Source organism: Hibiscus syriacus, unplaced genomic scaffold (genome assembly GCF_006381635.1).
Source record: "Hibiscus syriacus cultivar Baekdansim isolate YM2019G1 unplaced genomic scaffold, ASM638163v2 tig00117000_pilon, whole genome shotgun sequence".
Taxonomy (NCBI): domain Eukaryota; kingdom Viridiplantae; phylum Streptophyta; class Magnoliopsida; order Malvales; family Malvaceae; genus Hibiscus; species Hibiscus syriacus.
In genome coordinates, this window is record NW_024063516.1 from 1,525,131 (window position 1) to 1,536,519 (window position 11,389).

The window sequence follows — 11,389 nt, forward strand, 5'->3', positions numbered from 1 at the left end:
ACATGTTTCCTATCAATGATGCACATAATGTGATGTTTATTTTATATGGAATAGTAAGGAACAAAAACCAAGACAATAATAAAGATGAAAAAACTTTAAATCCGTCATACCATTTATTTTGCTGGTGAACTATAAGAAATAGAATTTTTATATTATATTTATATATTTTTTTCTTTCTAAATTATATAAAATGAACATTTTTATGTTAAAATATTATAACCTTGATATATTTTTTGGTGAGATTATTTATATGTTGTTCATTAACATTATAATTGTTATGACCCATTACCTAACATGATAACACTTGTATGGTTTATATTTGTTTTTAATAAATTTTTATTTTAAATAAAATATTAAAAGAGTATTATAGTATATCAATCTGAGACGATACAACGAAATAATAATTAAAACAAAATGAATAAAGTACATTAATTTGTACCGTGGTGTCATGACACCTTTAACGCATGCAATACCAAATAATTGGTATGTAGCGACAAAACTAAATACAACCAAGAAACATATTCGTAAATTCTTTTCATGGTGACTCCATAAATTGCAGCAAAGGACGATCAACACATCGATATGATCTCGTCGCAAAATTCATGTACATGAAACAAGAATAAAACAAAACAATTAATAACATAGAAAAATTATTCTATTTAATAATATAAAAGAGTATAAAATCAACGATTGAGACTTAGTTGAGAGTTGCAACTACGTAATTTCCTTAAGACAGATTTTCGACCACTCCTTGGTGCTTGAGATCTTTGGTCGTCTGTCACCGAGATGATCAACCTACAGTAGCACAACTGCGGAGATCACAAACTATTCCTTGTCTTTGCCTATTTCCAAAAACTAGAGAAAAAAAAAATTCTTTTGAATTGGATTTTGAGTTGTTTTTTAAATGTATTTAACCTAGTAGCTTAACACGGTATTTATAGGGAGTTCACATTGTGAACAATTGAAAATTTTTGACCTAACGAAGCATTAATGAGAAATAAGCAATTAAACTATTTCCAAAATTACTGTTTTGATTAAATGAACCTTTCTAATATTTATCCTTTAATTCCAAAACAGATTTTGAAAAGATATGTTCTATTTGAGGAAAAATTATTTCACCATTGGGTTAAAATATTCGCAAGCTCACAAAAAGTTAGACCGGTTTGGACATTCACATTACACACATTGTGCACATATGCACATTTACAAACCAACAATGGTTCCATATTTTCCTCAACAACGTTTGAATCAATTTCTCATTCAAAGCTCTAAAATTATCATTTTTTTTCCAACAAAAAGTATATTAATATTAGAATATTAAAAGATAGCTTTAAAATGTATAAATTTAATATTTTAGAAATATTGTGATTTTTGAGGAATAAATCATGCATGCGATAGCCGCGTTGCGTTACGTAATGTCCACAGTATCCGCAACCACGATACCACGACCATAACCATGACAAATTCAGCAATCGCAATTTGATCACAACGTCAATACTCTAGCTTACCAGATTAAATATCAGCCCTAACTACTGAAATGCAAAAAGTGCAGATGCTTTCATCTGATGGAACTCTAAATATCATTTATTTTGTGCTTGGTTTTTAACCTCCAGTTTCAACTACCCAATTAAAACACCAAACAATTACATTAATGTATGCATGCGTTCTTGTTCAACTCCAACTCCACACTGAGCTGCCATTTCTATTTTGGAATCTACCATGTGGGACCTCAGTTCTTGATATGTCCATCGTCCACTATTGTGTTTTTACAACATAAAATCATGTTATGTTTTAAATACTCTCGTCCATGCTCTGTTCCGCCAGCCCCGGTGTTAGAAACTAGCATTTACTTGCTTTAAACTCGCTTTCTTTGAACCCTTAAGGAACACGTATGCGCCAAAGAAAAAAACAAGGGAATTCGTAAGAATGATTGCCACAACACAATCAATTAAGCATGCAACATACGTAGGCAAAGGAAAAGAAAAAGTGACAAATCCCAGACCGAAATCTGAATCAACCAATTAGCCCAAAGGAATATAAATGGTGGGTGTCACGTGGAGAAAAGCAACGCTCCGATTGGATTTTACGTGAAAAGTAGGCCATTTAGAAGATGCCACAAATCTCCAAACCAAATTACAATAAAAGAGCATAACCAACCAACTTATCTTATGACATGGTCTCGCGTTTGTGATTGTGAAGAGACGATGAAAGTTGGTTTGGGGAAATCTGGTCGGTTGGGTTATATTAGGTTGCTGCCTCTCTCTCTCTCTCTATCTCTCTCAATTAAATTCCAACTGCACCAACCCTTTTTGCTTTTCCCCCATGCCTTGCACCTACAATATTTCAAGCAACGTAACCAACCATATCTAATTATTTAGGTTGCAAGAATCAGATACCCCATCATCAGATTGTTGGTTATGTTTCTGACAAGTTAGCCATTGCATGAGCTAATTCAAACATTAAAAAAAACAATGTACTTTGCACACTTTCACATGGTAATGAGTAAAATAGAACTGCAAGCGAAGGACGAATTGCATCATGATTTAGTTCATGAACGCAAGACATTTAACTTTGTTTTGAAGAATCCAAACCCTAAATTTAATATTCAACGGATAACTTGAACTAGTTCATGAACCATTGATATATTATATTAATAACAATAATAATAGGATTTTGCTTCTTAGTCTTTCGTTTTTACTGTTGAAATGTAATCAAAGCTAGGAATATACCATTACCAAAGGACCTCATTGTGCCAACTAGGCAGCTAGCACCGCACTCTAAGCATGCGGCTCATGTGAGCATACGACAACAGTATGATTCATGGCTAAGCTAAGCAAGCAAACAACCCGCCGCACAAGCTTTTAATCCAACCTCCTTTTGCCACGTGGAACTCCCTGGTTCCTAGATGGAGAGAAAGGCGGCCGCCCATTGTCCACAAAACAAAATGTGTTGTTCGGATTCTTCACAAGGCATTCATTCTTTGTGTTGGAGCGAACCTTTACCAAACTAAAGCCTCCAAATTTTGCTTATAAATGCTTAGTACCCACAACTCACCAAACCATCCAAATTCTCCGGCTGAACTTTCAATTTTCATATTCCTAATGGATTGGACCCGTGGCAGAACAATTGGTCGCGGCTCCACTGCCACCGTTTCTATTGCCACCGCTGACCAGTCCGGTGATATATTTGCTATTAAGTCCTCTGAGCTCTGGCAGTCGGAATCTCTTAGAAAGGAACAGAGCATTTTGTCTACGTTAAGCTGCCCTCAAGTTGTAGCATACAAAGGGTGTGACATTTCAGCGGAGAATGGTAAGCTTCTATACAATCTTTTCCTGGAATATGCCCCCAGCGGCACCGTCACTGATGCAGTTCACAAGCACGGTCGTTGCCTTGAGGAGGGTATAGTCCGATCGTACACTCATGGGATTTTACTCGGCCTTGAATTCCTGCACTCTCGAGGAATAGTGCATTGTGACATCAAGGGCCAGAATATACTGGTCACCGATGATGGGGTGAAAATCACCGACCTGGGTTGCGCTAGGCGAGCTGATGGGGCATCGACTACCGCTTGGTCGGTTGCGGGTACCCCTGTTTATATGGCGCCAGAGGTGGCGCGTGGCGAGCAACAAGGATTCTCAGCTGACGTGTGGGCACTTGGATGCACGGTCATCGAGATGGCTACGGGACGAGCACCGTGGCCTGATGTTCCCGATCCTGTTTCTGCACTGTACAGAATCGGGTTCTCAAATGATGTGCCAGAAATACCATCCAATACATCGGAGCAGGCAAGGGATTTCTTAAGCAAGTGTTTGAGGAGAGATCCGGCCGAGAGATGGTCGGCAACGCAACTTCTTTCACACGATTTCGTGAAGGAGTCGATGTTTCCCGAGAAGGAAACTGGCGGTTCTAAATTGGAGACACCCAACAACGTACTGCACCCACACTTGTGGGACTCCATGGAAGACTTGGAGACACTTCAGATTCCTTCCAACGAGTCTTTAATGGAAAGGATCCGACAATTGGGTGAAGACAATCTTGTTTTGCCTTTAAAATTTCCCAACTGGGAATACGATGAAAATTGGGTGACAGTGAGAAGCAATGGCAATTTGGAAGTAGAAATGTTACCTACCAGACAGGACCATAACCTTTTACATGTCGATGAATCTACAAGTAGTAATAGAGGATACATGAGTAGGATGAGCGAGGATTATGAAATAGTGGTTGATTGCTATCTCCCAAAGATTAGTGGGCAAAATAGCTTAACCACTAACAGCGAGAGCGTTGAGAGTAGGTATAAATTAAGTTCATTTGCAGCATGTGAATGTATGATTTTCGTCTCCTGTATCAATTTAAATTACTCTAATGAAAAACATTCTTTTAATCCACCTGTTATTGATTTGCAGTCTTTTTAATGAATCTGATTTTCAATTGCAGTCTGCCCCTTCTGTGTTCTACCGGTGATTCTTTCTTTTACAAGTCTTTTAATTTTTATGGCAGCACTCATACAATCTTTCAAAAAGAATTATTTTCATCTTCTATTTCATCTTCCACAATTCACAACTGCACATAACTGTTTTAACATACTAACGAAGAGTAATTCAAAGCCAAGCCATATACTTGTTTCATAAATTGAGTTCCAGTGCGTACATATGCTAAACTTTGGCGTGAGAAAGAACCATTTGCAGGTGCAACAAGCCACATTTATTGTGGAAGAAAAAGAACCACGAAACCCCCTCTATATTTCTCTCTTAAACCCTTTTTAACTTCAGACATTCATATGAAAACTTAGTCGCTATTGCAGAAAATCTTGCTTTGAAAAGAAAATAAGCTTTCTACAACAGCAAAGAAGCAGAAGAATCACGAACCCTTCACTTTCTCTCTAGATTTTTTTTATATATAGAGATGGATTACAACTTCCACCCTCGTTGGGTTTTATTCAGTAAAGAAATTAACAATTTAGTGGAGATGAGAGTTTGCCTTTTTAATGTAAAGGACGGTGACTACAAAGCTAATGAAAATTAATCAGAAGCCCATGTACTTTAAAAAGATAAAGACTTAATACTAAAACAAGTGAACAAATTATATTGTTTTTCTTAAATAGGTTTAAATTATTTTTTATTCATCTAGGTGCTTAACATTACAAACGTTATCTATTTAAGTGTTTAGGCTGTCAACACCGTTAATTTCCTGTTAAGTGACATGTGTCATAATTGAGTATTTTGAAATTTATTTTTTTTAAATATTAAAAATATTATGAAATTTATAAAAAAAACTAACTTTTTTATATTATAAAACAGTCCCAAAACTCCCAAAAATCCCAAATCCTAACCTTAATCCGTAATCACCGCCCTTTCAACCACCGCCACCGACGTAGTCTCTGCCATCCTCCTACTCATACTTCATTGTGGTTTCTGTCGATTGGCCACCGGAATCGCATGAGATCGTGATTTTCATCGTAGGTTTCACGGTTCGTCGTTGATCGGTCACGATTTCATGGGGATTTTGGTCGTCGGGGGAGGAGAGGTCGGGTGGAGTTTCGCCAACGGTAAAAGGCAGGGTTGGAGTGGGTTTAGGGGTTGAAATGAAGGTTTTCAAAGTTTTGGATTTATTTAAACTTTTGTGTTTTCTTTTTAAAAATTTATATATATACTTTTAATTTTAAATAAAATTTTTAAAATTACCCAGTTGTGACACATGCCACTTAAGGGATGAAGTAACACTGTTGAACACCCGAGCACCTAAATGGGTAACGTTTATAAAATTAGGTGCCGGGATGAGTTAAAAAAATAGTTTAGGCACTGAGATGAGTCAAAAAATAGTTTAGGTACCTATATGGGAAAAGAATTATAGTTTGAGCACTTATTTTGGTATTAAGCCAAATAATAATAATATTATACTCATATTATTTTTCTCTCAATGTGATCTTTCAATTCAGAAAACAAACATAATATGATCCTTTAACCAATTTTTTTGTCGTTGACTGTTACAGTATTGACGTGACGGTCTATAGTGTTGATGTGGTGATCTACAGTGGTTGATGATGTGTCATTATAGATAGGCTATATTGATTTTTTGATTTTATTCGAGAATTTATTTTTTAAAATTTCAAGGACTTATATTTTAAAAAAATAAAAGTTATTTTAATTTTGAATATAAAATTATTCCAATATTAAAAAATAAATATAAAAAATACTAAAAATAAAAATTAAATTATTAAAAAAATGAATAATCAATTAAAAATACTAAAACTATTATAAATAAATTATTTTTTGACCCACAAATCCTAAAAAGAAGAAGAAGAAACATGAATTTTGAACTATCAACTTAAGTTATTTTCAAGAAATATTTGGATTCGGTCTCTTTGCTTGCTGAGAATAAGTACATAAACTAACACCGCTTACCCTCAACCACCACCACATAGTATATCATGAAGAGCAAGTTGTTGCAAGAACTTGTCAATTGTTCCAGCACCACCTGATATAGTTTTATTCAGCATTAAACGCTTTTCCTACAGATCCTATTGAGAAGAATCAAGTTTGATAGGATGACTTCGATAATCGATGTGATCCCTAATTCTAATCAATAGAATTTGAAGGTCGGTTTTATTGGATAACACGATAAATAGTTTGAGTGTGTAACATACCTTCTTGGTAACAGTTTTGGAGTCCCTCTTCCCCTTGAAAATTTTATCCAGAAACATGAACATGTAATGTCCAAATGGCCCTAGACAAGCAAATCCAAAGAGCTGCAGATGGCTATCACGGAGTTGGTCGATGGCAAATACATATTTTTCCCTTCAGATGAATTCATAACATCACAAAGTCAACCCTTCTTCTCATTACCAACTCTTTGGTGCTACATAAATAAAATTCCCAATTGCACCCAGATTTCCTAAAACATCTCTCAAGTCTTAACATAACCACCTTTCCCTTTAACTAAACGTTCCTAGCATGGCAAGAGTAAAATCAACTTGGCTCGTACCCATCAGCTCCATTGGTTAAATCTCGGACACAAAAGAAGGAGAAATGAAACAAAGAGAGGATCATTTACCATTTTGAGAAGAATCCGTCTCAGCTGAAGTTTGGGTATTCCAGAAAGCTTCTGAGAAACAGTGTCACTAATCCCTGACAAAACCGCTGCCGTAATTGCCTGCACCAATTTTCACTCAGTTTTGTCAATTTCAAAATTTCTTTTTGACCCACAAATCCTAAAAAGAAGAAGAAGAAACCTTGGTTCTCAGAGGGTGATGTTGAAGCTGTAACAAGTATTTCTGCAATCCCTTCTTTGCGACCGAACCCATATTTTCTTTGCAGCTGCTTACTTTCCCTCCAACTGTTTCTCAGCTGAGAATTCAAACGGACTCTATGTAATCTGTGCTTAGCACGAGGAATTAATCAAACGACTCAGTATTTTACTTAGCATATTCGGTATCCCCATTATGTCCTTCGGCTATTTGTTCGATGCTTTTTAGGGACGGCCAGGGCAGACTTGGAATACCGGAAGCTCAACGGTAAGTGATGACACTTTTAATCCTACCTACCTACATTAAAAGCAGACCCGCTACTGTAAATGATTTTCTTTCAAGTATAAGCATAATGAATGAGTTTTTATGCTGTTTCTTTCAAGTATGAGCGTAAGGAGCTTCCAGTTTGTATTCAAATCAACTGGAATCCAGAGGGGAAGGTGTTTTTAAACTTGATTATGATGGTTCTTCGGTTGGTGACATCTGGTGCTCTCATTAGGAACCATAATGGGGATTGGGTAGCTTTCAGGAAACATGTTTACCCAACCATATGGCCTTCATCTTACTCCACAAATGCCTCTTTGAATTAGATTCGATGTTGTTCATAATTCAAACTCTAACAGCCTCTTTCTTTAATCTATTTTAATGATCAGGTCGTGCCTTGGATTGAGTATTACTCCTATTTTCTGTGCGGGTAACTGTTGCGCTCATCTTCTACCAAAAAGGAAACACACTGGTTTTTTATGTGACAAATGAAGCTAAGACTTATTGATCTATCATCTTCTTCTTCCTCTGTAATATCTATGTTGCACCGATACGGATACGGGGACGGATACGGGGACAGGGACGGAAAACGGCAATTTATAAAATTACAGGGTACAGAGACGGCAAGGGTACGGCATATAAAATAATTTTAAAATTATAAATAGATGTAAAAAATTATAAATAAAGTCAAATATCAAGACTTAAACCACAATATTAAATTTAGAACAATAAAATCCATAAACAAATCACAATATTAAAATGTCAAATCTCAAAATTCAAACCACATTTCATGTTCAACTTGTTACAACTACATCCTCATTCGGAAAAAAAATAAAGAAGAAGTCACGGCCATGATTGAGATAATTGGCCTCTCCCATCAGAACAACTCACCATTGAACTTCCATTTTTTTCATTAATTATCATTACTTTTATTATTATCATTTATTATTATATAATCCTCAATCCACCACTCCCATAAACTCCCCAACCCCAAACACACTCTCTCTCTCTCGTCTTTGTTCACACCACAAAAATTAAAAGTCGTGTTTGGCTCGAGAGAAAATATTAAGGATGATGGGGAAAGAAGATCTGGATTTGAGTCTGAGTTTGAGTTTCCCTTATAGTCATCACCTAAATCTAACCCCTTCTTCTGCTAATACTTGTTCTTCTCCTTCTGGTGTACCCCTTCAAAAACTCTCATGGAACGATGCCGTCTCTCCTCCTCCAGGTATGCTTTAGCCTGACAGTTTTCCCATGCAAAAGCCTCTATATCTGCTACTTTTTATCTGAAAAAAGTATGGTGTGCTTGCATGCAGATCCTAACTCTGGATATTTCCCGACCACCGAGGCTAGAACGTTTCTTAGAGGAAGCGACGTGAACCGGTTACCGTCAACAGTCGACGATGAAGAAGAAGCCGGGGTTTCATCTCCGAACAGCACGATCTCGAGTGTGAGCAGAAAAAGGAGTGAAAGAGAAGAGAATGGAGGCATCGGTGATGACGAAGATGGCGACACTTCAAGAAAAAAGCGAGTGCTAGTCACATGCCGTCCCCGAAACGTCCCCAGCGAGCACCAAAACGTCCCCCGTATCGTTCGGCCGTACCCTGCCACCGTGGCACGTCCCCGGTACGTACCCCGACCATCCCCATACCGTCCCCGTACCAGGGACGTTTCGGGTACTTGAAACGTCCTTCCTCTGCCGTTCCCGTGCAACATAGTGTAATATTAGGTATACACAAATATTATTAACTTATATACATCTTTGTGACAACTATGGCTTTTTTTTAATTTTTAGAATATTAATATTAATAAAAATTAATGTTACATGTCAACAGGGATAAACGTGGGCCGGGTCAGGTTAGGATTTTGATCAACTAGATCTGAAAATAAAAATCCTCCACCTGAAACACAAGTAGACTCAAGTTTAGGGGTGACTCCACCCGACTTGAACTTGACTCAAACTTGACCCGAGATTTTGAGATAACACCCGAATCCAGTTCGATACGATCCGAAATATATATATATATATAATTATTTTTATTTAATAAAATTAGGGATCTAATTGAAAAAATAATACATAGAAGGTTATTATTGTAATTATCCATAAATATATAAGACAATTTTTCGTGTCAGATATTTCCTCCCCTAAATCCTAATCCGATCCGACCTAAACATATTTTCTAAAAAATGTGACCCGACCCGACTCGAACTTAAATATTTTCAAAAAGATTCCGACCTGAGCGGATCAGATTGGATGGAAACCCGCCAGTTCGAATCTCATGTCTATCCCTACATGTCAAATAATCATTGGTTGTTGGTGATGCTTGGTTATTTTTTTTGTTTCAGTTTCCATTTTCTTGGATTTATCCAGTGTGGTCTCAATCGTTTCCTCTACAAAATACATTGCCAACGGAAAGCTATATCAAGAGGATTGGATAGTAAAATAACTTTCGATTCATCAAAGTAGTGAACCCTGAGTCTATTCGCTTAAGATACTTGAAATGATTACAATGAATTGAACGAAATAAATAATGCATAAGGCACATAATTTAATATTTCTTATATGTGCCTCAATTTCCATAAAACATAAACGAGACTGTTTCTTAAATGTAATTAATACAACAAGAAGAACAATTAATTATCGTTGCTTCGATCGATTTGCCTCCCTGCAGTTACATGAGTTTATCCTTGATTTGCGATTAAATGTTTAATGTTCCCCATCTTAATTATATGCTTTGCAAAACCATCTCAGAAAGCATCAGGATTTGAGCTACAAGTCTTTACAAACCTATCAGTTGATCCATCATCAAAAAGTGCTTAATCCGAGGTGAGTAAACTCATTTGCTTCACTAGGTTCTTGAAATATGCAGCGTCGAACATAGCATATGTTGAATCAAAAGGAATTAGATTTGTGTTACCTCCGGTGCATGGGCAAGTGGCTCTATCTTGCTTAGCAAAGGGAGGGGCGATGTTGATTGCATTGTATACTCTATTCCTGAAGATGGAACACAGTGACAATCCAAAAGTGTGGCCACCAGAGAGAGCTACAAGATCTCTTTAATTCAAACCCTTGTTCTTGAAGTTGTTGATCAATCCATAGAAGCCGACAGAAGCAGGATGTCTGATAAGGGCTATCCAATCCTTTGATTAAGCCAATAAATTTAAGTCACACACAAATTTTGTACGATCTCTTGATATAATTCTCTGACTGTAGTTTACTTTGTAGAACACAATTTTTGGGCCATTGATAGGATCCTCGACAGGTGGTTTTGATGGGATGATTTTGCAAACTTTTAGCAAGCTTTTATAAATTAAGTGTCTCAATCCTAAATAAATAAAGTTTTCTAAAATAATTATAACTTTTAATAAAAGAATATAATTTAATTATATTCTTTTTTAATTTAAAGAAACAATAGAAAAGGATTAATTATAGATGGGTTATTATATTTTTATATTTATTTAATAAAAATATTTTAATTAGTAGCGTGTGTATTAACATGTCACTTTAATAATTTGTTTCGATTTACTACTTGTTATCTAGAGTTTTTCTTAAGTTAAATTCCTAGAACCTAAATTTTAGAAGAAACCAACCACCATCCTCGAAAGTCAAACCAACATTTGATTTTCTCTATCTTTCAATAATATTACATTTTATTTACAAATCTAAACGTTTTGAATATATCTTTATTTAAATTTATATTTTTAATAAATCAACATAAAATTTACATTAATGCTTATTTACTTAACTTAAATCACGTGAACTATAAAATACGTGTATTAATACAATTAAAAATGATTTTGAAAAGATAAAATGCCCACTTTAGACATTATGTTGTAGATTAAAAATATAATATTTAAATTATATTTAATACTATGATATTT

General features: G+C 35.7%; 2 protein-coding genes across 2 annotated transcripts; one reads left to right on the forward strand and one right to left on the reverse strand.

Moving 5' to 3' along the window:
- The first annotated feature begins 3,101 nt into the window (after nt 1–3,101).
- LOC120194746 (mitogen-activated protein kinase kinase kinase 18-like) lies at nt 3,102–4,412 on the forward strand. The gene has a single exon (XM_039196962.1). It carries the CDS (start codon nt 3,102–3,104, stop codon nt 4,410–4,412), a length of 1,311 nt encoding a protein of 436 aa, XP_039052893.1.
- Nucleotides 4,413–6,387: 1,975 nt separating this feature from the next.
- Nucleotides 6,388–7,360, reverse strand: LOC120194747 (peroxisomal membrane protein PMP22-like). The gene is made up of 4 exons (XM_039196963.1): nt 7,229–7,360; nt 7,051–7,149; nt 6,644–6,745; nt 6,388–6,474 (listed from the first exon to the last, which is right to left on the reverse strand). Exons 1-4 carry the CDS (start codon nt 7,298–7,300, stop codon nt 6,388–6,390), a joined length of 360 nt encoding a protein of 119 aa, XP_039052894.1. The 5' UTR covers nt 7,301–7,360.
- Between the last annotated feature and the right edge of the window lie 4,029 nt (nt 7,361–11,389).